This window comes from Hakea prostrata, chromosome 11 (genome assembly GCF_041222555.1).
Source record: "Hakea prostrata isolate BN-2017 chromosome 11, UWA_Hpros_2, whole genome shotgun sequence".
Classification (NCBI taxonomy): Eukaryota; Viridiplantae; Streptophyta; class Magnoliopsida; order Proteales; family Proteaceae; genus Hakea; species Hakea prostrata.
The window spans coordinates 1,808,210-1,833,993 of NC_142610.1; the positions used below are offsets into that span (position 1 = coordinate 1,808,210).

At 36.5% G+C, this 25,784-nt stretch overlaps 1 protein-coding gene across 1 annotated transcript in view; it reads right to left on the reverse strand.

The window, feature by feature from the left end:
- Positions 1 to 25,369, reverse strand: part of LOC148999537 (SNF1-related protein kinase catalytic subunit alpha KIN10-like) — a 32,118-nt gene extending 6,749 nt beyond the window's left edge. The window contains exons 1-12 of the mRNA XM_089140478.1: positions 25,119 to 25,369; positions 20,171 to 20,311; positions 10,522 to 10,573; positions 9,050 to 9,241; positions 8,703 to 8,887; positions 6,226 to 6,408; positions 5,992 to 6,123; positions 5,556 to 5,741; positions 2,349 to 2,438; positions 2,186 to 2,269; positions 865 to 1,005; positions 57 to 293 (exon numbers count right to left, since the gene is read on the reverse strand). Of these exons, the coding sequence (XP_088996604.1) occupies positions 57 to 293; positions 865 to 1,005; positions 2,186 to 2,269; positions 2,349 to 2,438; positions 5,556 to 5,741; positions 5,992 to 6,123; positions 6,226 to 6,408; positions 8,703 to 8,887; positions 9,050 to 9,239 (1,428 nt within the window). The 5' untranslated portion in view covers positions 9,240 to 9,241; positions 10,522 to 10,573; positions 20,171 to 20,311; positions 25,119 to 25,369. The remainder of the gene's footprint in view (positions 1 to 56; positions 294 to 864; positions 1,006 to 2,185; positions 2,270 to 2,348; positions 2,439 to 5,555; positions 5,742 to 5,991; positions 6,124 to 6,225; positions 6,409 to 8,702; positions 8,888 to 9,049; positions 9,242 to 10,521; positions 10,574 to 20,170; positions 20,312 to 25,118) is intronic.
- Between the last annotated feature and the right edge of the window lie 415 nt (positions 25,370 to 25,784).

A 25,784-nucleotide genomic window follows, 5' to 3' on the forward strand; every position in this document is an offset into this window, starting at 1 on the left:
AAAGCCCACAAATGACTGTACAGTTAAGCACAAGGGGTACAGAGAACTTGGCATACCTGCAACTCAAACTTGACTACATTTATTTGCCTAGTAACACCATCATTCTCAACAATCGCCGAGTCATCTGAAAAATAATGGTTACCATGCACTGCACTGTTGACCATGCCTTCAGAACTCCCTGGAAACCGATATCGGCACTTCATGTTGTAGTGGCCAATTTTTTTCCAACACACCTCCAGTGCTTGAAGAGCATTCAAAACCTCAGTCATTATCTCACGAGGATGAGCACGAGACTGTCAACAGTGAACCAATCTCTAGGTATTAACAACAAATAAGAAAAACGACTGGCATACATGTTTTTTAAGGACTAGATGAGGCAATCACTCTCCACTATAATTAAATATAATAGGATTAAAATCACCACACCCATAAAGATACATACCCCAGGCCAGCAATATTTCAGATGGGTGTGCTATACACCAGTTCGGTAACAGATTTAGAGGGTAGAACTAGTCATGGAGAATTTCTTAACACCACCCCCACCCCAAAAAAAAAAAAAATCAGATGGCCTTAACAGGGTGCACACAACATTGAGTCCATACCATTTTTGTGTTTTGTTTTTGTTTTTTTTTTTTTTTTGGGGGGGGGGGGGGGGGGTTAAGTAATCCTAGGTAGGTGGCTGAATCCTGCCCAGTGGGTGTAGGAGAAATAGAACTTTCTCCATCAACTTACTAGATCTTATGACACAGAGGGATTGACTCTTCACTCATTTACAAAGCAACCGCTTAGAGAGATATGATGTATTTGGCAGAGGTAACTACTAGTCGGCAACCACACATACAGTATTAATGGAATAAGTTCAACCTGAAGTCCAAGTGCCCATTTCCTCTCAACAGGGAACTGGTTTCTCAAGCCAATTCCTTGATGCTCCATATATCCCGGCAGGCGATGCCCACTGGCAGAAGATGCAGCTTCACCAGGATGCATGCGTGTGAAATTGCATTCCTGGAAATAAATCTAATCAGTATTATTCGATAAATATGTAAAATGGTGAAAAAGATTATCCACTAAAGGAAGCAGTGGTTCTAAGAAAGCAAACAAACACAAAAGCTGCAAATAGTTTTCAAGGTGGCTATGTTACTCAGGGGGTTGGAAGGGCACCCAGCATGTGCAACATATGTAACATAGCACTAGCAATTTTATATACTTTATGCTCATAGTTGCAACATAAAAGCAATCTCCTGAAATATGTAATGATCATGCAAGACTGCAAGTAGTGAAAGAATATGAGAGAACAGCATATAAGAAACAAAGCATATAAGCATATTCATATAAAAAGAAGAGGAAGAAGCAACAAACGTAATCTCATGAAGTGTCAAAAAACTTAAAGAGCATAACATGTGGTGTCATCCTTCAGAGCCATAAGAGTCCAAGGTGGTTGTCTGTCTTGTATCTCACAAAGCATGATGTCATCTTGGACTACACATGGTGGTCAGATACCTACGCAATGGCTTGACAACTATGATGCTTCACATGTAGGATGGCAATGGGGGAAATAAACAGTAAAGACACAACCACCAAACCAAAATGCACAATCAAGGAACAAATAGAAAGGAAAAACAATAGAACATCTTCAAGGGTAATTTCCCCAAAACGAAGCCTAGACCAAATTATGACTTGTTTAGAACCCATCGTCCAGTTCATTACTCTCTCTCAGCTTTCATGGGCAAGAGACATTCACTAAAAAGGCAAGCAATACACATGATTTAAAATATTAGATAAAAACAGTTTAAAATTGTCTGCAATACGATTGGTGATACCCTCCCATTTGTCATCCCTATTATGAGACATACCCCACCCTCCTGCATTTGAGGATGGCACAGACAAATACAACATTTGGCAACCTTAAAAGACAAAGGTAGCTGTTTAAAAGTTCTACCAGGTAAACCAGTAATAACCAGTGATGTCATGTTCAGAAAAAAGTAATCTTATGGATTGCTCCAACTCTTCCAGCCAGTCAAATTTCTGATCCAATTATAACATGAAAAGCATTCATGATTCCTGGTAACAAGTTATGCATATAGAGTTGTACAGACTTTGAAAACCACATATAATTCTCCTTCCGGCTTTGTTCATAAATATGGAAAAATCTATTATATCATCTAATTCTAGAGAGTAGACAAACCATCGACTCCTGAAACTCAGCTCCAAGATAGCCACTAGAAACCCGGAACCGGTTGTCCAGTAACAGATAATATGCAACAGTGCCCTGGAAAAGTCTGCAACAAGTTAGGCAACCAAGTCCAATTACAAAATTAAGTGTAGTCCAACTATCAAGAATCACATACATCGTTTGTTTCTCTGTTGCGAAGAGACTCAACCAGTTGTTCCCTGTCAAATCCCATCTTCACTACTTCCTGAAGAATATCTTCATCAATCTGCAAGAGTGGAAGCATAGCATTTACTGAGTTTTCTGGATGGTATGATAAACAAAAGAAAACTCATTATTTAATTTGTATAGGCAAAAAATCATATGTTAATAAACAATAACAAAATACCAGATATCCTCTGATGCAGGTGCACAGGTCATGACTCAGGGACATGGAGTGAAATCTCACAAAATCTATTTCTCGACCCCCCCCCCTCCCCCAAAGAGAGGGGTGTCAAACACTATTGGACAGTGTTGTGACTGAAATTTCAAAATTTCAGTCGTGGTAGTGTATGGTTTGATGGGCGCTCTAGGCCGGTAATCCGGTAGGGGACATAAACCATGCTACGGATACCCGAAAGGGGCCATTTATTGGTAGGGTTGCAAATAGCTAGACTTGGACTCACGGGCGCTCAAGACCCGTAACCAATCCGTGAGAGGACGTGAGAGCTTCCCGTTTACTATTTGTGGATGACCAATAGGGTTGATGAGTCCGTAATTTGGGATTATGCTGACTCTAGTGTGAAGGATACCGGAAAAGATTGCCAGGGGCGAGGAATGGACGTATCTGGATCTGACTTGATACGACTGAGTAGATGACTTGCATTGGGCTAAGCTTTACTGTGACATGCGCCAGTACTTATACCAAACGGTGATGTGAGAGAACGGTGACCGATTCCCCTACCATGGTTTTTGAGATGACTTTACCTAATTACCACGGCATTCCCAAGATACGGAACAGGTTGTGGGAGAGTGATTGACAACCCAAAGAAGTACGGTGCTATGACTTAAAGCATGTCTACCCTAGAGACTAGCATTCATAGAGTTGTGAGGCATGTATTTTGGCCAAATAGACCAGACATGTTTATCCTATTTTAGATCATCGTAATAAAATCCCTTTTTTAGTCATTCACTCTGTCGTGTGGGGTCCTTTTCGAACCGTGTCTTTATTTGGTCATAGATGGTTTGTTACCTATATTGACTGTTGCACTAGGATCACATGGGTTTACTTACTTCACATGGACTTGTGGCGTTGACGACCAAGAGACATTTGCCCCTGTTGCCAAGATGGACATAGATCATACTATTAATTCATGTGCAATTAATAAAGGGTGGAGTTTACAATAATTAGATATGTAGAATGTCTTTTTGCATGGAGAACTCCAAGAGGAGGTATATATGGATATACCACCTTTTTCGAGACTAATGGGAAAGTGAGCAAGTTAAAAGAGGGCTTTATATGAGTTGAAACAATCTCCAAGAGCGTGGTTTGGAAGGTTCCATAAGGCAATGCTATATAATGGCTATAAGCAATGTAATGCAGACCACACTTTGTTTATTAAAAGAGGTGGTTCCCACACTACTCTACTTTTAGTATATGTGGATGATATTGTGATCACAGGCAGTAGTGAGGATGAAATTTCAGCATTGAAGACTTCTTTGGGAACCAAATTTAAGATCAAAGACATGGGAAAACTCAGATATTTCCTAGGTTTAGAATTGGCATATTCTGCTAGCGGTGTATCTCTATCCTAGAGGAAGTATACATTGGATCTTCTTAAGGAAATTGGGATGCTAGGATGTAAGCATCTTGAGACTCCTATTGAGCCTAACCTATACTTGAAGGCAAAAGAAGGAGAACCAGCTGACAAGATAAGGTATCAAAAATTAGTAGGAAGTTGATCTATCTATCTCACACTAGACATCACATTTGCAGTTAGTCTTGTTAGACAGTATATGCATGATCCCTACTCCTCACATTTGGATACAATATATTGAATCTTGAGATACTTGAAGGCCACTCCGGAAAAGGGATTTTAATTTCGGCTCATGGACATTTGAAGATTGAGGCATATGCAGATGTAGACTAGGCTGAATGTCCAGATAATAAGAGGTATACCTCTGGGTATTGTGTGTATGTGGGAGGTAACCTTGTGACTTGGAGAAGCAAGAAATAGGTTGTGGTTGCGTGGTCCAATGCCAAGGCTGAATTTAGGGTGATTGCTCAAAGCATTTGTGAGGTACTATGGCTGGGCTGCTTCAGGAGGTTGGGACAAATTTGGAGATTCTTATACAATTATACTCAGATAGTAAATCAGCGATCAACATAGCTCACAACCCAGTACAACATGACAGGACTAAGCATGTGGAGGTTGATAGCCATTTCATCAAAGAGAAGGTTGATGCTGGGTTGATCCATATTACCTTTATTACTTCAAACAAGCAACGAGCAGATGTGCTCACAAAGAGTTTGAGCACGAAGGTATTCAATTATATTATGAGCAAGTTAGGTATGATAAATATCTATGCTCAAACTTAAGGGGAGTGTTGAAAGCATGGACTGAGGTTTTCTAATTACTCCTATTGTTTCCTAATAAATCTAGAGTTAGTTTTTTACTTAGTGTAGGACTTTACTAGATTGTAACTATAAATACCCTACTGAGGTTTATGAATAAACAACTTCAAAGCAATTCTTCACATTACAACACCTACAAATCAAAGTTGTCATGTAAACTCTTATTCTTGCATTGTTTGCACTTGTATTTGATATTAGACTACTGATGATATAAGACAATATGTTTATAGGCTCTATGTCACTTTGGGCCTTGAAGTTCCTTTGCAGATTGGGCATCAATTAAGCGGTTCAAAACAAAGCGGTTGAAAAACTGCTTTACCACCTAGGCGGAAGCTTTGACGACCATGATCACTAGACCAATCTCTGAATAAAACTCAAATTGAACATGGAAGGGAGAGAAAGGTGAGGCAATGTCCTTTATTTCTGTGCCCACAATACGATTTTAGAAAGTCAATTTTCCTTACATCATTGTTAAGGGACAATTGCATTTAATTAATCCATAGTCCATACATGAAACTAAAGTGTTTTGATATTGAATACAAATTTTAGATGAGATTGGAATCTCTTTATGGTTTTGGTTCGGAGCCTTGATACGCTAACTTCTTCCTTATTCTTTGTCGATTGTTTCAACTTTACTAACTCCGAAAACAGTAACTGTTCATGAAACAAGATCCATCACACAAGCATAAAAAGATTTCCATATTTAAGAAGATCTTAAAAAAATGCAGCGCTCCACCTTTACAATATCATCCTTCCAGTAAAAGATAATACCTTTTTTGCCTGTTGCATTGAATCAGGTGGAGGCACAGCTAAATAGCGGGGAAGATGAGCTTGGAACCATGGATGCTGACGGATTTCAGAAATAGTCATTCGCTTCATTGGGTCTACAACAAGCATTCTAGGGATCAAATCCCTTGCTCCAGCTGATAAATGACTTGGAAGAGTATATATTCCACCCTACGAGACCAAAGGAAAAAGTTTGGCATATGTAAATATTGAGGAAAGGAAGTACAATGAAGAAACAGAATACAAGTACTTAGAAATACAATAGCACGCTTTGAATGCACATCATTCATAGGTATTCAAGTATTTATTATAGATGGTGACTACATCTGCAGTACCCGATACAGAAATTACAGAATCTAATTTATATTCAAATCATAGCTACTGAAAGATACTCATATAAATAGCGGTAACTGGACGATACCTTTATTTTCTTAAATAGGTTAGGAATGTTTTCATCATCAAAAGGAAGGGTACCACAGAGAAGGGCATATAAGATCACACCACAGCTCCAAACATCAACCTCAGGGCCGGCATACAGTTTCCCAGATATAACCTACACAGGGTGCAGATTGCATTGCATATTACAAGTCATTTATATCATTCAAAATACATATAAGCTACATACCAGGATGGATAGATGGCAGATCTTCCATACCTCAGGGGCAGCATAGTTTGGACTTCCGCAGCTTGTTTTCAGGAAGTGGCCATCCCTCATGACATTGCTTAGGCCAAAATCAGCAATCTTAACATTGCATTTGGAATCCAAAAGCAGATTTTCTGGCTTAAGGTCCCGATGAACCACCATATTTCTGTGGCAGTACTCCACACCAGAGATTATCTGGTTAACAAAAATCAATAACAGATCACGCACATAATCAAAGATATGCATGACACTGTATCAAAAAACTAAAAAAAATTGCAGAAATTGAATTGAAAATATCTTTTAAGCAAAGGGCCAAGCCAAACAAGTGCAGGCTTCCAAAAATCTTGAATCAACATAATCAAGTTAGTCCAAAGGGAGGAAACAGGGGAGTTAGCAGAAATTGGTAGGAAAAAAAAAATAAATATATGACAACTCTTGCTCTCCCTTCTTTGAAGGTGCTTCCGTAGCTTGGGTTGAAGCCACCCAGCATGTGCCAGCCTTCCCAAAAAGCAGAGTAATTTACAACCACACTTGAATTACATCAAGGATAGGCTCAAGCACATATCAGTTTGGATTACTGTTGGATGCGCCGAAGAATCAAATTCAGAACAGGTTCCCTGAGTATGATTTGCTGATAATATAATTTTGGGTAACGAAATAAAAGCAGAGGGATAAATGCAATGTTAGACCTCTAGAGATACACTTTGGAGTCAAAAGGTTTCAAGATAAGCTAAACAAAAAAAAGGTTCACAGGTTGTAGCTTTTATAAATATGACTAAACAAGTAGCTGGTGAGAATTCATGAGAAGGATTAAGGAGATACTGCAAACTTAAAAGAGTTCAATACATGGTGGGAGATCTCACAAGATATCTCGCTTTTTTCAAAGAAGCGAGACGATATGGAGATCGAGAGCAGAGAGTTGGGATATCTCGCTCAAGATCTCGCATATCTCGCCATATCTCGTTGGAACTCTCAATTTTCGCCCTCTTTTTTTTCAGATTTCAACTAGATTTTCACTTCTAACTACTCTTAGCACATCTACAACATCGAAGGAAGATCAATCATTCTATGCTTGTCTTATAAACTTGTGATTTAACAACTTATATAGAACTTCTAATGGTTGTATAATTTTATTTTTCTATTCTTGAAAATTAAGATTGTGATACTCATATGAATATAATTTTGATGACATTCAGGTTATTTGATGCATTTGATATACTTGCTTTTCATTATATGCCTTAAAGGCTCTATATTACATGTTGTATAACCTTGCATTCTCTAATCCTACAACATGTCAGTTTCACACTATAGGTAGACTTAGAAATCATACTTAGGGTTGTTTTCTGACAAATCCAAGGTCATCAATGTGTTCAAAATGCCTTAAATAGGCTAAACACCAAGTTTCAACCCAATTGGGACCCTGAAACCCACCGAGATGGGCCACCGAGTTGACACCAAAAAATCGCATATCTCGACCGAGATCTCGGTTTTTCAAGGTGGCAAGATCTAACTCAAGAGCGAGATCTTCTACTATGGTTCAATAAAAGATGGTATTGCACATAAAACTAAGTGAAACGAACAAACAAAAAGATACTTTTAGAGTATTAGGTAACCAACCAGCCTACTATAACCAAGGTGCAAAATTTCGCTCATCTCATCCAGCTGTTCGAAGTGATATTATTTAACATCATAACTCCTTACAGCTGATCAAAGTGGCACCAACAATGCAAACACAAGAAGGGCAAAAGGATTCACACAAAGAAAGGCCATTATAACGTGGAAAACAAATAATGGATGAAACAACAAAATGCTTTACTGCAGCAATGGATGTTTCTATCAATAATCAAGTTAGTTACTTCCCTTCTTAACCCCCCCCCCCCCCCAAAAAAAAAAAAAAAAGAAGAAAAAAGGGTTAGTTCCTATACTACCACATATTTCAAGATGCAAAACCAAAGTCTCATATTTGGATATCGTGTCGCAAGGATCAGTAAGCCACTGTTATGAGTACTATTAAATATCTTAAGAGGGAGAAGGAAGGGGGGGGAAAAGCTCAATCCTGAGTTTTTCTCAGCGTTGGGAGAATTGATGCAGTTGGAATTTTAACCCTATATAGATGCCAGTGCATGAGCTACGGAGGCTCAATATGGCAATCCAATTGGCTGATAAGTTAGACAATTTATTTCTTTGGGTTTCATTGTCGTGGACCTAATTATAGCCCATAAAATAGGGATATAATTAGTATATAGAATCTGTAGCTAGATGCTTCACTTAGAATAGAATACTTGATAGCTAGACAGAGTTCTGCTTTGAGTTTATTTATAGAATTCTCTTCCAAAATTTGGCCATTGTATAATCGACTGGCAAACCCATAGAGGGTTTTGTCACCCCCTTTCCACATCAAAATAACTCCGCTTTGTTTCTTTAATAAACATATTGGATAAAATTAACGAAATAGTATTTGGAGAAATCTTATAAAGATGAGACTCAACCTGCTGAAAAAAATTGCGTGCTTCATCCTCCTGCAGCCTTCCCTTCTCTACGATATAATCAAACAGCTCCCCTGACTTTACATACTCCATCACAACATAAATATCTGTCGGTGTCTCTATAACTTCATACAGTCGTATTATATGAGGATGCATGAATAGTTTCAATATTTTTATCTCTCGTCTCACTGCAAGACAGCACATATAAACCATCAACGCACATTTTAAGTCAAAGCATCCTAATAAAAGGAGATGATTACTTTTCAACTTTCTACATACACACACGATGGCAGGAAATTGTAGAAGATACCATAAACTGTATTAGTATCAGTTAACCATATGGTTTTTACCTTTTTCTTCCATTTCCATGTTTTTTATCTTTCGACGGTTAAGGATTTTGATGGCAACTTTGTGGCCGGTCAGTGCATGCTCTGCAATTTTTACCTTACCAAATGAACCAATTCCAAGAGTTTTACCAAGTTTATAGTTTGGCAAGTAGATATCCACACTACCACCTCCTCTCCCACTTGGTCCATCCATTTCTGTTACAAAGAACAACACTCTAAGTCAGAGCAGGCAAATTTGGAATAAGCAAAATACATACACTAGATTCTTGAACCACAATGTGTATCCTTAGAAGCTAGCCCTCCATCACTCAATCAAATATGAGACATTCACAAACTTGTGACTCATGAACCTGCATTCTATAAGAAACCAAAGGGATATTCTCCAACTTTCTTATAACTCCCACACCCACCCAACTCCAGGGGGTCTTTTCTAAATATCAATGGTAAACAATCGGCCCAAGTGTTAGCATCATAGAATCACTTAAATTTTAGTGTGAAACATCACTTAGGTGAGTATTATCAAGCAATCACCACCTTAGGTTTTGACCAGGTGTAAAGTTTAGATCTGATTTCCTTTTGTCCCTCTCCACAGTGAAGTACTATTAAAAAATTTTACCAATGAAAGAGTACTACTAACAATGGTACATAAAAACACGTCTAGGTGGAGCATTTGCCTGGTATGTCTAGGTCATGTATTTCAGGGGAAACAATAACACTTCTGAATAATCACAAACAATATTTACCTTGTGTAAAGGTTGAGATGAGTTGCCTGAAATGGCTACGTCATCATGGGTGGAGCTACATTAGGGCCATCCCCCACCCATTTCCCCATTCCCTTCCTGAAATTTTGAAATTTCCCATCTAAACCTCTTTCCATGAGTGACATATCAGTATGTGGACCCCCAATTAGATAAAAAATATTTAACAGTAAAGATAATGGGTAAAAAATTCATTGTGTTTTGTGTGAAATATCGGTATTTGGCCCCTCCCAATGTTAAATCATGGCTTTGCCCCTATTTGTCATACATTTAAAAAATAATATTAACAATGATAATACTAAATGTCTCACATGGCTTATAATAGGAAGCAAGAGTAGATGTGTGACAATAAAATGTGGGAACATTCACTAAATCATTGGAAATGATCCATGAACAGTGAGTCTCCTAATGACAGATGATGAAACTTCAAGTACTTAACAGACCAACACATTTTCCACTCCGCGAGAACTTTTTAGAGCACAAAGACTTTTTTAAAATAGTTTTTAGATGTTTTGAACAATATTTATCACTGAAAAATGAAAAAAAAGTCCTCGTACTTTAGGGTAATAATATTTATTTCCAGCAAACCAAATCAGAATGAAATGACACTTTTGATATCATGTTCCCACAATGTGTTACTACCTTTGTAATATAACTGATATAGGTCAGAGTAACATTTTCTGGAATTAAAAAATAAAATAAAATAAAAGCTATTACCTCCACACTGAATGAATTGTCAAATTCTATTTATGTCTCCGCAACTTTATGACTGAGTAAAAGAAAGGCAGATATCAGCATTAGAAAACCCTTTCAGAGACAGGTATTTTAAAACAGTACAAGATAACTTTCCAGTTAACCCGTAGGACAAAATGGAAACAATGTAAGGAACCAATATATATGAGATATTAGCATTCAGAAACCAACATGAGAAACTGCAGTATGCATAGTAGTCATTCTTCAAGAAATCTAACTCAGATTCAACCAAAGCTAAGAGAAAGTAATCATTTTCTCCCAAACTGATTTGGTTTTTCAACAGTATGACATGGGAAACCTACTTGCTACATACATAATACCATTCTTCGAAATGTATAGTGATGTGGTTTGAAATTTGCTTTCTAGTTCTGTACTCTGATCTGACAATGTATGACTTAATCAAGTCAAAGGCTTCCAATGAGATTGAAATTCTGTGCAAAACTACAACAAGGTTTACAAATTGTACAATTTCTATTTCTGATGGTTACTAACAATGTATTAGATCAATCGCATGATTTGATCACTTTCTATTACTAAATTATGTGTAGAATATGGCATCTTAGACTTTTAGTACAATGTAGAATTTGGCCCTCCATTCTCTCTCTCTCTCTCTTGAAATCACAAAAGGTCACCAGGTGTATAGGCAGCTCCCCGTTCACTACATAGGCCCCAACCCATCACTTCACCAGCAGGACATCTTCCAGGCTATCGGCATTCTGGTCACTTTGTGAAACGTAGAGAAAAAAACCTATCAACCAAGTTTTTGACCTAGGCAAGGTATGTGGTTTATGAGAGGGATCCACCGAGGAACTAATCATGGATTTAAGTGGAGATGTCAGCACAAGTTTCTTGTTTCCTATTTAGTTTGTCGTCATCATGTTGTTTTTCATTGAATGCTGATTATATGAAAATTCAAATTACATTGATTACAATTTACCATTCTTGGTATTTGTCGGAATGGATCATCTTGTCTCCTATTAAAAGGATGTGAATGAGTACTTCTTTTGATTTTTTATACGAAGTACCCCATCCGTTGTGTTAATTAAGCTTTAAATAGGGTGTACACAAAAACCTAGGTCCTAAAACAGCTGAAATAGGGTCAAGACCAGGGGCAAAATTTTCCAGGAAAAAGTACCTGGTTTTGGCCCATCTCACTGAAATTTCAGCCATATCTCAGTTCCAAGGCTGGCTGAAACCAGCCATGAAACCAAGATTTCAAACCTTGCTTTGTACTAGTTGAGCTCTGATAGAAAGCTGTAGAGTTACAGCTAAAGCAAATTACCATGTAGAGAGGGAAAAGGAGGTCAAGGCACCGTTGTTTGAGTCAAAACAGGGAAATTTTCTTTTTCACTGTTGCAGGTTAACTGAATAACAACGAAAGAAGAGAGGCCTAGGAATCCTTTGACTCTGATAGCAATTAAGGCAAGCATGAGAAATTGAGAATGGCCTGCTATGGTGATTGATGGTCACTTAATTGCATTAATATTATATTAAATCCTTTGAATTTTAATGAGACTAATTGGTTGTTTATTTGGATTTTTATTATATGGACAGATTAGAGCGTTTGGATATCAAGTCCAGAAAAAGAGTGGTTTAAAATGCAGCGCCACATTTTTAAATCAAATCAAAAAACCAAACCCAAATTAAGATGGAGGATTTGATTATGTCCAAAGTTGGAGATTTGATTTTGTCCAAATCTTGAGGATTTTCATTAAATGTCTTAGTTCAATAAACAAAGACTTCATTCCCTTTTGCGATCAGACATCTAAGGAAGAAGCTGAATTGGAAAGTGACTAAATTAGAAACCATTGCATTGGCAACAAGGAGAATGGAAACAATCAAATAGGCAAGGAGGAAGAATGGAAACCATTGAATGGGCAAGGAGGAATAAAGGAAACAACTGAATTGGGAAGAATTGCATTGCTAAAAGAATGATGGAAATGACAAAAATTTTAAGGATGCAGAATTTGCAGGAAACCTCTATAAGAAGGAAGGCATTTTCGGAAATTAGACATCACACACCACAACAAGAGGAGGCCATAGTTCTAAGGAAGAGGGCACGATGTTTTCTTTCATTTCCTTATTCTTCTTTCCCATGTCTAGCTAATTCAATCTTGCGATCAAGATTAATAGAAGTTTGATTTTTGACAATTGTGAGACTCCAAGTAATTAGTTTTCTTTAATTCTCGGGTATTTATATATTTTTCATGTTCATTATGTTATTAGATTAATACTTAGACGAGGCCTATTATTTGAAGATTAGTTCAATAGTTAGTCAATTCAAATAGTTATTTATTGATTATTCTAATATAAGTGACAAATATCATCCTTGAATGGGTAATCAATGCCCTAAAGAGTTTGCTATGAGGATGTATGTCCTAGTTTAAATACACAAGGCTTTTTCGGGTTTATTGACTAGGGATTGGATCTTTAATATTTGATGCGATTAATAGGCATAACTCAAAGGACAAACCCGAAGGTTATGTTTATTGATTAGGGAAATAATTCAAATGACGGATCCAAAAGTTATCGTGGAAGTAGGGAAAGATTGGTTGTTAGAGGATTGATCCTCAATGACCATAACCAATCTACCTGAAATTAAAGTTTTTGTGAGTCAAGGATCAATTGAGAGAATCAATACTGAAATTAAATCTTGATTAAAAGTTTTTATTATCTGATTTTCTTGTTAATTACTGCATCCGACATTTGTTTTATTTATTATTTAGTTTCTCAATTCAAAACCCCCCAAATTTTATCAAAGAATAAATCTTCACCAATCTCTGTGGATTCGACTATACTCACTGCTCTTACAGATTCAATTGAGAGAATGATTAACTTTGGTGGATTCGACACCCATCAAATTTTGGCGCTATTGCCAGAGATTGGTTCTTTTAGATTTATTCCATTTGCTTTATTTATTTAATTTTTTTTAGAATATTGTTTCCCTTAATCTCTTGGTTGTTTGTTTTATGCGTCAATCCACTCGTACAGGTGAACTTCAATTTGATCCTAAGGTCGAGAAAACAACCCGTAGATTGAGGAAGGAAACCAAATAACGTTCTCAGGGAACATCATCTTCTTCATCTCCTAATATAGATTTAATTGGAACAAATTCCTCGCTATGCAAGATTTCTTAAGGAATTATGTACTAATAAGAGAAAGTTGCAAGGTAATGAGAAAATAAGTGTGTGGGAAAATGACTCAACTGGGTTACAAAGGAAATTACCTTCAAAGTGTAAGGATCCAGGTATGTTTGTCATTCCTTATAAGATAGATAATATGAAAACTAAAAAAGCCATGTGTGATTTAAGTGTTTTTATTAACGTTATGTCTTTATCAATTTATAAATCTTTGAATGTTGGACCTTTGAAAAATACTGACATAATAATTCAATTGGTTGATAGATCAAATATTTATCCTGAAAGGGTGTTAGAAGATATTTTAGTTCAAGTAAATAGATTAGTTTTTCTTGCAAATTTTTATGTACTTGAAATGGAGGAAGGCTATTCTTCTAACTCAAGATTGATTTTATTGGGGAGACCATTCTTGAAAACAGCTAAAACTAAAATCAATGTGCATGATGGTATATTAACAATGGAGTTTGATGGCGAGATCATTAAGTTTAATATCTATGTTTCCATGAAATATCTTAATAATGTATATGTTGTTTATGCTTTTGATGCCTTTGACACTCTAGCTCAAAAAACATTTAATTTTTTTGATGAAGATAAATTGAAGATTGCACTTAGTAATGGTTTAACTCTTGAAGAAGTGTAGATTGTAAAAGAAGAGTTTGCAATAGATGATGAATTGCAAAACACTGTTTTTGAATTAGAGTCACTTAGACCTTTGAGAGTTGATGTTCTTTTGCTAATCTTCCTATTTCTGACACAAAACTTTTACCCTATATTGTGCAGGCCCCCAAGTTGGAACTCAAAACGTTGCCAAATCATTTGAAATATGCATTCTTGGGTGATAGTAAAAGTCTCCCTATAATAATCTTAAGTAAGCTCAATACATTGGAAGAAGAGATATTGCTTAGAGTGCTTCGGGAACATAAGGAGGCTATGGGATAGACCATAAAGGACATTAAAGGTTTAAGTCCCTCAACATGTAAGCACAAAATCTAGCTTAAAGAAAATTGTAAACCTTCTAGGCAAGCTCAGTGCCTTTTAAACCCACCTATGATGGAGGTAGTGAAAAAGGAAATTCTAAAACTCCTTGATGCAAGTATGATCTATCCAATCTCAAATAGAAAATGGGTAAGTCCAGTTTAGGTTATTCCAATGAAAATTAGCATCACTATGATTCAAAATGAGAATGGTGAGTTGGTGCCCACCCGAATCCAAAATAAATGGAGAGTTTGTGTAGATTATCGTAAATTGAATGCATCGACTAGGAAATATCATTTTCCTCTTCCATTATTGATAAAATGCTTGAACGTTTAGCCAATAGATCTCATTATTGTTGTTTGGATGGCTTTTCAGGTTTTCATCAAGTTCCGGTTGCACCAGAGGATCAAAAGAAACCCACCTTCACATGTCCTTTTGGTATTTTTTCTTACCGAAGGATGCCATTTGGATTTTGCAATGCTCCTACTACATTCCAGCAATGTATGGTTAGCATCTTTTCCGATTATGTTGAGAACATCATAGAAGTGTTTATGAATGATTTTACAGTCTATGGTGATTCTTTTGACATGTCTAACTATCCTAACAAAAATGCTGCAGAGATGTATAGAAGCTAATTTTGTTTTGAATTATGAAAAATGTCACTTTATGGTAAATCAAAGACTTATTCTTAGACATATCGTTTATGCAAAAAGTATAAAGTTTGATAAGTCTAAAATTGATATTATAAAATCCTTGTCTTATCCTGTGACTGTATAGGAGATTCGTTCTTTTTTGGGGCATGCAAGATTTTATCATTGCTTTATCAATGCCTTCTCCAAAATCACACAACCATTGTGTAAACTATTGCAAAAAGATGTAGCATTTGAGTTTTGATAAAGCGTGCATGGAAGCTTTTAACACTTTAAAAGACAAGTTGACTTCAGCCCCCATCATCGATCACCAAATTGGAACCACCCTTTTGAAATTATGTGTGAATCAAGTAACTATGCAATAGGAGCTGTTCTTGGACAAAAAAAATTGGAAGAGATTTTTATGTAATTTATTATGCTTCAAAAACTCTTGACAGTGCACAATGCAATTATTCAACAACAGAAAAATAACTTTTAACTATTGTATTGCTTTAGAAAAAATTCGTTCCTATTTATTGGGTACTAAAATTGTTATTTACTCTAATCATACAGCTCTAAAATATTTTCTTTCGAAGAAAGAAGCGAAACCGAGGCTAATCCAATGGATACCCTTGTTCAAGAATTTGACTTGAAAATACGTGACAAAAAAGGTACTGAAAATTTAGTTGCCAACCACTTGAGTAGATTGATTTCAATTAAAACCTATCTCCACTACAAGACAACTTCCCAGATGAGTATCTTTTTTTGCTTAATGAGGTTCCCAGGTATGCAGACATAGTTAACTATTTAGTTGCTAGAACTCTACCTAAAGATTTATCTAGAGTTCAAAAAGACACAATAAAAAATGATGTTAAATATTATGTGTGAGACGGTCCCTACCTTTGGAAGCATTGTTCAAATTTAATTATTCGCAGATGTGTCCATCAACAAGAGGTATCATCCATCTTACAATTCTGTCATTCATATACTTGTGGTGGACATTTTGGTCCAAAAAAAAACAGCTCAAAAAGTTTTAAAATGTTGGTTATATTGACCAACTTTGTTTCATGATGCATATAGGTTTTGAAAATCATGTGAGCATTGCCAAAAAACTGGAAACTTAGAACATAGAGATCAATTACCTCTTATCCCTATACTTTTGCAAAATAATTTATGTTTGGGGTATAGATTTCATGGGTCCTTTTCCTAATTCTTTTGGTAAATTTATAAAATTCTTGTTGTGGATTATGTCTCCAAATGGGTAGAAGCTAAAGCTACCCGAACTAATGATTCTTAAGTGGTTGTGGATTTTGTCAAGTCTCAGATTTTTGTCAAGTTTGGCACACCCAAGGCAATGATTAGTGATAGAGGCACTCATTTATGCAATAAAGTGATTGAAGCATTGTTCCATAAGTATAATGCCACTCATCGTGTTTTCACTGCATACCATCCACAAACGAGCGGGCAAGTTGAGGTATCAAACCGAGAAGTCAAGTCCATTCTTGAGAAAACAGTAAATTCAAATCGAAAAGATGGGAGTTTAAGATTTGATGATGCATTCTGGGCCTACCGAACAGCCTACGAAACACCTATAGGTATGTCCCCTTCCAGCTTAGTGTTTGGGAAAGCTTGTCATCTTCCTGTAAAGATGGAGCATAGGGCATTTTAGGTTGTAAAGCAATGCAATATGGAGATGGACAAAGTTGGAGACCAACGAAAGCTTCAGTTACATAAGTTGGAAGAAATTCACAACGATGCCTATGAGAGTTCAAGGATTTACAAAGATAAGATAAAGGCTTTCTATGATCAACAATTGTGAGGTAAGCATTTTACAATTGATCAAAAGGTTTTGTTGTACCAATCTAGATTGAAATTATTTCCAGGAAAACTGCGTTTTAGATGGTTAGGACCTTTTGAAGTCACTGGTGTCTTCTCTCATGGTGCAATTGAAATTCAAAGCTTAGACACTAATAAATTGTTGAGTCTTAGTTGAAATTCAATCTATTTTTTAAATCATAGAAGAGAAGAATTTTTAAAATAATGCTTGAGGACATGCAATGGTTTAAGTGTGGGGGAATTTGATAGGTCACATAATTGCATTAATATTATATAAAATTCTTTGTATTTTAATAAGACTAATTGGTTGTTTATTTGGATTTTTATTATATGAACATATTAGAGCGTTTGGATATCAAGTCCAAAAAAAGAGTGGTTTAAAACTGCAGCGCCACATTTTTAAATCAAATAAAAAAACCACCCAAATTAAGATGGAGGATTTGATTATGTCTAAAACTGGAGATTTGATTTTGTCCAAATCTTGAGGATTTTCATAAAATGTCTTAATTTAACAAACAAAGATTCCGTTCCCTCTTGCGATAGGACATCTAAGGAAGAAGCTGAATTGGAAAGTGACAAATTAGAAACCATTGCATTGACAATAAGGAGAATGGAAATAATCAAATAGGCAAGGAGGAAGAAAGGAAACAACTAAATTGAGAAGAATTGCTGCTAAAGAGAACGAAGAAGAAAGGAAACAACTGAATTGGGAAAAATTGCATTGCTAAAGAGAACAACGGAAATAACAAAATTGGAAAGGATACAAAATTGGCAGGGAACCTCTATAGGAAGGAAGGCATTTTCAGAGATTAGACATCACACACCACAACAAGAGGAGGCCATAGTTCTAAGGAAGAGGGCACGATGTTTTCTTTCATTTCTTTATTCTCCTTTCCCATATCTAGCTAATTCCATCTTTCGATCAAGATTAATAGAAGTTTGATTTTTGACAATTATGAGACTACAGGTAATTAGATTTCTTTAATTATCCGATATTTATACATTTTCCATGTTCATTATGTTATTGGATTAATACTGAGACAAGAGGCTATTGTTTGATGATTAGTTCAATAGTTAGTCAATTCAAATAGTTATTTATTGATTATTTTAATATAAGTGACAAATAGCATCCTTGAATGGGAAATCAATGCCCTAAAGAGTTTGCTATAAGGATGTATGTCCTAGTTTAAATACACAAGGCTTTTTCGGGTTTATTAACTAGGAAATGGGTCTTTAAAATTTGATGTGAATAATAGGTATAACTCAAAGGACAGACCTGAAGGTTATGTTTATTGATTAGGAAAATAACTCAAAGGATAGATCCAAAGGTTATCGAGGAAGTAGGGAAAGACTGGTTGTTAGAGGACTGATCCTCAATGACCATAACCAATCTACTTGAAATTAAAGTTTTTGTCTTTGAGTCAATAATCAATTGAGAGAATCAGTACTAAAATTAAATCTTGATTGAAAGTTTTTATTATTCTGATTTTCTTGTTAATTACTGCATCCTTTGTTTGTTTTATTTATTATAGTTTCTCAATTCAAACCCCCCTCCCCAATTTTCTCTCTATGGATTTTACTCTACTCATTGCTATTACAAATTCAGTTGAGAGAATGATTAACTTTGGTGGATTGACTGAATTCGACATCCATCAGTGAGCTTCCACAGAAGAATAGGAGGAAAGAGAAAGAGGCCCCCCCCCCCACCAGCCATACAGGCTCTCACAAAAATAAACTCAACACATATTTCCATTCTATCTCTAACCACTGGGGGATTACATCATACATAGAGAAAACCAAAAGACTCCTGAATTAAGACTAACTCACTGACTAGGTCACTAACTCAGATAAGGAAACTATTGTGAGAGGGAAATATCCCTCTCGACTTGACACTAGCTAGTCTAGCGCTAGATTAAAAGGTTTCATAATTGGAGCAAATCTCCTATTTAAGACTCCTCTTTTTATGTTTTTGTTTTCTTATCCTTTTTAATCTATTTCTATTCAGCCTTGTATTCTCCCGCTACTCTAAGGGGGTTTTACCTAAGTTTGTGACCTATAAATTCCCCACCAGGGCTACGAATAAAGTATCTTTTCTCATAGCAACAATCTTTTAATCTACGGCAGAAACTAAAGAATTAGAGACCAAATACCCTACTGATCTAACTTCGAAATTAAACCAAAAAAAAAAAGTCTCCTCGACTAAAATAAATTCCTAAACTTATACGACCCATGACTCAAACTGGACTTGCTCATCTGGGTCTGGGTACGGAAACCCAGTTGGGCTTGGGTCGGCCCAAGGCTGTGTTTTTGCATCAAGGGGCCAGTCTTACAAGATATCAATCAAAAAATTAGGGATTCAGGTTTAGAGTTTTAGGATTTTGGACAAGTTTATTGGGTTACAGAAGACATGGGTTATAGTGGTTGGATGCATATAAAATTTGACTCACTTGAGAGAACTTAGACAATGATCTATGGGGATGATCCCTAAAGTTTGGGATGGTTCTAACAGTCCGACTGTGTGTGGACGTAAGTTCAAATTTTGGGTTTGGTGAGTACAAAAAAAGAGTAATTTGGGCATTCAGATCCAGAGGATCAAAAGAAGAAGAATAGGGTTTTGGGACAATTAAACTTACTGTTGACGAAGATTATTCTTTAGCAGCAGCTTGAATTACAGAAAATATTCTTGGGAGGAAGAAAAGTGAAAGAAGTGAAGAGAAAAGAACACATATGAGATAGAAAAAGAGAAGGGGTGTGGGGAAGATGGTCACAAAACCGCACTATCCCATCGTTCCTCAACAGTAGCAATAAACAAAACTCAATATTGGACCCTATTAAAATATTTTAATTATCTAAAAGCTCACTCAGCATAGATTAGAGACTTCTATTCCAGTAGAACTAAATGGTTAACAACAATTGCAAAATAAATCAAAAGGCACTTTTTTCACTTTTAAACTTTTATTCAGCAGACTTCAAAAGGTAAAGGAAATATTCTAGTAACATTCTAATATCAATAAGAAGATAGTAAAGAGTAGTCACCTCTCTGGTATTTTCATTTGGCACATCCAACTGAAGTAAACTAAGGCATCAATCAAACTTCCTAGATCGTGAAGGGTTGTTGCTCAATTGGGAACACAACATTCATCAATGATATCCCCTTGTCACAGCTGTGTGACTTATCTGAGAACAGCATCAAGAGAACAAAACATCAACAACAGTAAAACCAACATTAAGGAGAACTTAGCATAAATCAGGAAAACTGGCAGGAGACCCATAATGTCTTCTCATTAAAGATACTAACACTGCATGGAACAAGTACCATCATAAAATCATGCATAGCTGCAAATCCTAGGATCAGCAAGAAAAGAGCTGCTTAAATAGTTTGTTATTCGTTTGTTGTGAGTTTGTTATTTCAGTTGCTAATTAGTAGGGGCAACAGGGCTATTCAACAGTTAGTATTTTTTTATTTATAACTAAACAGACCCATCAGTTATTGTTTGGAAAAGTTTCCTTTCCTTTTTATTTTATTATTAAACAGATTCCCTAATATTAGGGATTCTGTCTATTTAGTTACAAAGTTGTTAGAAGTCCCCTTCAAAAAGGACTCTAGTTGTTTTTCTTTTTCTATTTGGACTTCCAAAGTTCTCTTGTAAATCATGGGCTTTGCTGCCTATTTTAAATTCTCCTTGAGGGCTGAATAAAATGGACAGCTTTTTAATAAAATATATTGCATTTTTCCTCCAGTTTTTGTTCCTGTGTGGGAGTGACAAGGGTTCAAAATTATGGCTTCTAGGGTGGGAATCCCCAGACAGCAAGGGGCAGGTGAACTTCTCTTCCTCCTTTTACTAGTCCTGATATTAGCCTACATATTTGCCATCTCCTTTCCTTCTTACCATCATCCCCCCCCCCCACCTGACCTCATTTATACCTCCATTTAACCTGAAACTGCAACTCCTCATAACTCCCAATCTAACCACTTGATCCAGTTATATAAATTCTACCAGAGCCAGAGCAAAAGGAAGATTTCCAGGAGGACAGTTTTCATCTAGAGTTCCACTTGAATGTGATGTCAAAAATTCTAGTCAGAGAGGCAATTGGAGAAGAAGTAGCATCTTCCATACCAGACTTGAGTAGAAGGACTATTTGCACAGGCTATGTAGACAGTGACAGCAGTACGAATGTAGTTTCGGAAAGTTATATTAAAAAGGGCGAGACTCAAGACAGATAAGCACCCCCAACCATAAAAGGTCTCCCTTCTCAATAGTGCCAGACTCAAGGTAACACCGAGGTGCCTAGTTCCAATGACTCCACACTCCTATTCTGTCAAAATTTGGTGTGATGTAGCACCCATGAAGCTTTCAAATGTTATCCTTGAAAGACCCTGGTTGTTCAACAATAATGTCACCGTCACTTCCAGAGAGAACAAATGTGTATTGAGCATAGAGGCCAGAATATTGTGCCACTGCCTTTGAACTTACTAGAAGAAGCCAAGAAGAGACAAGTCCCTAAGGAGTAAGGACCAACCAAACTCAAATCCTAGTGAGCAAGTCCTTATGGCTCAATCCAGTGAAACTACAAAGAAGCCCAGCAAGAGTTCGGCAAGTCATGAAGTTCAGAAGAAGACCTCCCATTCACCTCCCATTCGTCGAAGATGAATGCTTTCAAGAGGGGGAGAATAGATATAAACTATTACCAGGGGTTGCATAATGCCTAGGGTTATTGTCCCCAAACCCTACGGCCCTAATTGAACCAGGGGTATTTTGGTCATTTTTGCAAATTTCATGGAGTCCTAGATCAGGGTCCCATTGAGTCCAGCTAGTTGTCAAGACCCTATATCTATTTTTATTTTCTTATTTAAGTCACTATTTTGTAATTTATTGAAGAGTCCATATCTAGGTGTGATTCCTAGTTCGTGTTGGAATCCCCTTTTTTCAGTTTGCTTATTAGGACTCCATATCAATTTGTAGATTCCAAATTGGATCTTTCTAGAGTAAGATATAATGGATTCCTTGTTTGCGCCAAAGTTGCTAATCAAGTCACAGTCATACTTAGAATTAGAGTCTTAGTTTGAAGTCAAGTTGGTGTCCTAAGTTGAGTCCTAGTGTGTTTGCACTAGAGGGTAAAAATAAAGCCTCCATCCTCACTAATTGCAAGATGAATTTGATTAATAAAATTAAGACTAAGTTTGGAGCATGAGAAGTCATGGGTTTCCTTTAGGGAAGCTTGCAGCAGCCTTAGTGTGAGTGATTTCCGCCATTGTCTTCAAGCTCCAACAATAGTTCAACAACTCCAGCAGCCTTCTTCCATTCCCAAGTAAGTACAGCACATCCCCACCCAATTCCAGCCCCTTTCTCTCTCTCCCCTAGCCCATGCAACCCCTTCCCATTAGAACTCCTAGATACAAACTCCACTCCACCCCCTTCATCTCTATAGGATTGCACCTTTTCCTTCCCCTTATCCCTACTTTTAGTTTCATCAAAGACCTTCATCCATTAGGTTTTAGATTTTGCAATTCATCTTCTACCTCTAGAGACCCTAAACCCTAGTGTTACTAGAAGTCCTACAACTCCCAAATTCCTCAAACTAACTTCAGACCCTTTTAGAATTGTCATCTTCCACCCCTATTCTACCCTCCCAAACCCTAGTTGACTTCCCTAAGAGTCCTAACCCAAGTAGGATACTTCAAACCAAACCCAAACCCATTAGGACTAACCTGAAATTATAAACTATATCAACAGCCCCTTCCCTAGCCTAACCAAAACCCTAAGGCCTCATTCCCTCAGCCCAAACTTTAAAATCTATTTCTGCAATGATATTGCAGCAACAGCCGAAACCCTTAACTCACCCCCCTAAAACCCCTTAACACTAAACCTAAACTCAATCTCAGATCTGAAACTACAATTACAGCATAGTATTGAACCTAAAACTCTAATTCCTTTAATCCTAAGCGTGGCCAAAACCTTCTAGGCCTAATCATAACTCTTGTAAACCTTAAGTTCTTCCAAAATCCTTCAATCATAGACAGCAGAGCGCCAGAAGATTGCTGGTTCCTAAGAGAAAGGATCCTCGAGTGAGCCCTATTCTAGGGCAAAATTCAATCAAATTAAACCCTAGAAATACCACCACTTGGCCCCCATTTTTTAGAAATTTCCCTAGAGAGACCCCTCTGGCCCTCTTTCCATGTGTAAAATACCAGCACTTGACCCCCTAATTGGAGAAAATTTTTAATGGTAAAGACAATAGGCAGCAAGGTCATTGTCAATAATAGCTTTTAGAGTATTGGACAAATTTGTAGAAACCAAGGTGCAAGAACAGTTCACCAGTATTCATCCCCCCCCCCCCCCCCGCGGAGGTCAAATCCTGGCTGCGTCCTGGCCTAAGTTTCTTTCTGATGCATTATAGATGAATTACTAATGTTACTGGGGACATGTTCAAGAACATTATGCATTTTCTTTCAAAGGTTTTATTCTTCTTTATAATTTGATAGCCTGTTTGTCAATTTCTGCACATGGGAAATGTTAACAAATTCTATTATCCAAGGACAATCACCACAAAGGGTATAACATGCTTGACGAATATTTTATGTGCATTCTCATATGCTACTAGATGATATATAATCTTGATATTCTCCTCACTCTTTGTAGACTTGTAAAATTACCAGAGAAATTATAATTAATGCATTCAACATGAGGCGAGCCTAGCAATCCCTTTGTTCTTACATGTTATTTTCCCCATGGCCCAGCTTTGGTTCAGTTTTCTCCTAGCTCATCTCCAACATATCCCCCTTGGGGTGAGAACTTAAGATCTCTTGCATATCTGTATGCATTGTCTGATTTTTATTTTATTTTTATTTTTTTTGTGGGGTGGGACTGTGGGAGGGGGGCATTAAACTTTATATAGTCTCATTTCTACTAGCCAGGTTTGTTTATTCCTTGATGTATTTTCTTGACTTTTGGTTTCTATCCAATGTGAGCACAGCATCTGGCGCCCATACTTTTGCAAATATGTGTTTAATTACATGTAACCCATTCTCAATGAAATGTTTCAATTTAATAGCAGGAGTAGAAACAGAAAGAGCAAGTGAAGAAGCAACCAGAAGAGAAGATGTATTGCATTGCATTACGAAGGATACAAGGCAGCCTCATGTAAGGCAAACCAAAAATTAAGGACCCAAGGAGATCCCATGTGATCTTGAGCTGGCACTAGCCAGCGCCAGAGCAATTCCAAGATACTAAGCGATCTCGGGAATATTCTCTAACAAAATGAATTGAAACTCATTATCTATTCTGAATTTCATGGCACTTTCATGGCAGAAATAAACATATCCTAGGGCAGGCATATTCACAACAAACTATGTTTTATTCCCTTTTCCCGCTTATAGTGTTGCAGAATGTTTGCACCCATTTTATTTCCACAGTCCTTATATCAATTGTGGTATTTTATGCTCTTTTAAGGGATTTTCCATTGTATGTGGTTCTGTCAAGTTCCCATCTGGCTAATTTTTATTTTTTTTTTGGCTATTCATGTTTGGTTATAGTACACAGACTGGCATGGAAAACAGAATGAGTCACTCTTGTGCAAACTATTCAGTCTACTAATTTGTTTGATTGCAGGGTCTTTGGTATTTCGGTATCTTCTGCAGTGCTTTATTGTCTTGGGATTGGGTTTCTTGAGACATAATAAGAATTAAACTTGATGTGTAAATACGAGGGACTACGAATGAACTAAAAAAATTCATCTTGTCGCTCTTGTAATTGAATTTTCATCATTGTCTAGAGTGGATCAGTTTTTCTATCGACGAACTCGTGAACAGCCTTCAACAGCCCTGAATCCTAATTTCACTTCCTCATTTTTCCTGCTCAATCATAACCACCCTAATAATCCAAGATAATTTCCATAATTCCTCTTGGAACTAGAAAAAAACGAAAGAAGATAGAATCGAAAGACAGAAAAAGAACTCAGAATAGAGCAAAGAAACAAGCATAACCTGAACATCCTGCTAGGTCATCCATCTATCAATCACGATTCTCCTCCATCTTGCGTTATCCCTGTCTTGAAGAAAAAAAAAAGAAAAGAAAAAGAGAGAATTCCCAATCTCAACAGAAACCCATACGCACGAATTTTTCTTTTGCGTTAACTATTTTTATTTCCTTCATTTCCAAAGTTGCGATTTCGTTTTCTCAAATCAACCATTTCTTATTGGGAAGTCCCAAATGTTTACGAATTAAAACAACGTCAGCGGCGTTCTGATTTGGATTCCAATATCACGATTTTGCCATTACTTATAAATCTCCATTATTTAGAATTTTACCATTTACTTAAAACACTTTTTTTTATTGGGGGTAAGAATAACTGTAAAAAAAACATTGGTTGCATGAAAAAAATTAGCACTAAATTGAGGATTTAATAATTCTTTTCAAAAATAAATCCATGTAAATAAAAAAATTCAAAAATATTCTTATTAGGTAAATACTTTTTAAATTTAATAGACCTCAAAAAATTTTCCATTAAAAATAATAGGGCAAATTACATATAGACCCTTTTATATTTACAATTAATTTTATCTATTATCCTAGAAAAAAATCTTTTTATAATGCCTTTACTGTTTTAGCAACTTTCCATTTATAGCTTTTAATTCTTAACATTAAGGTAT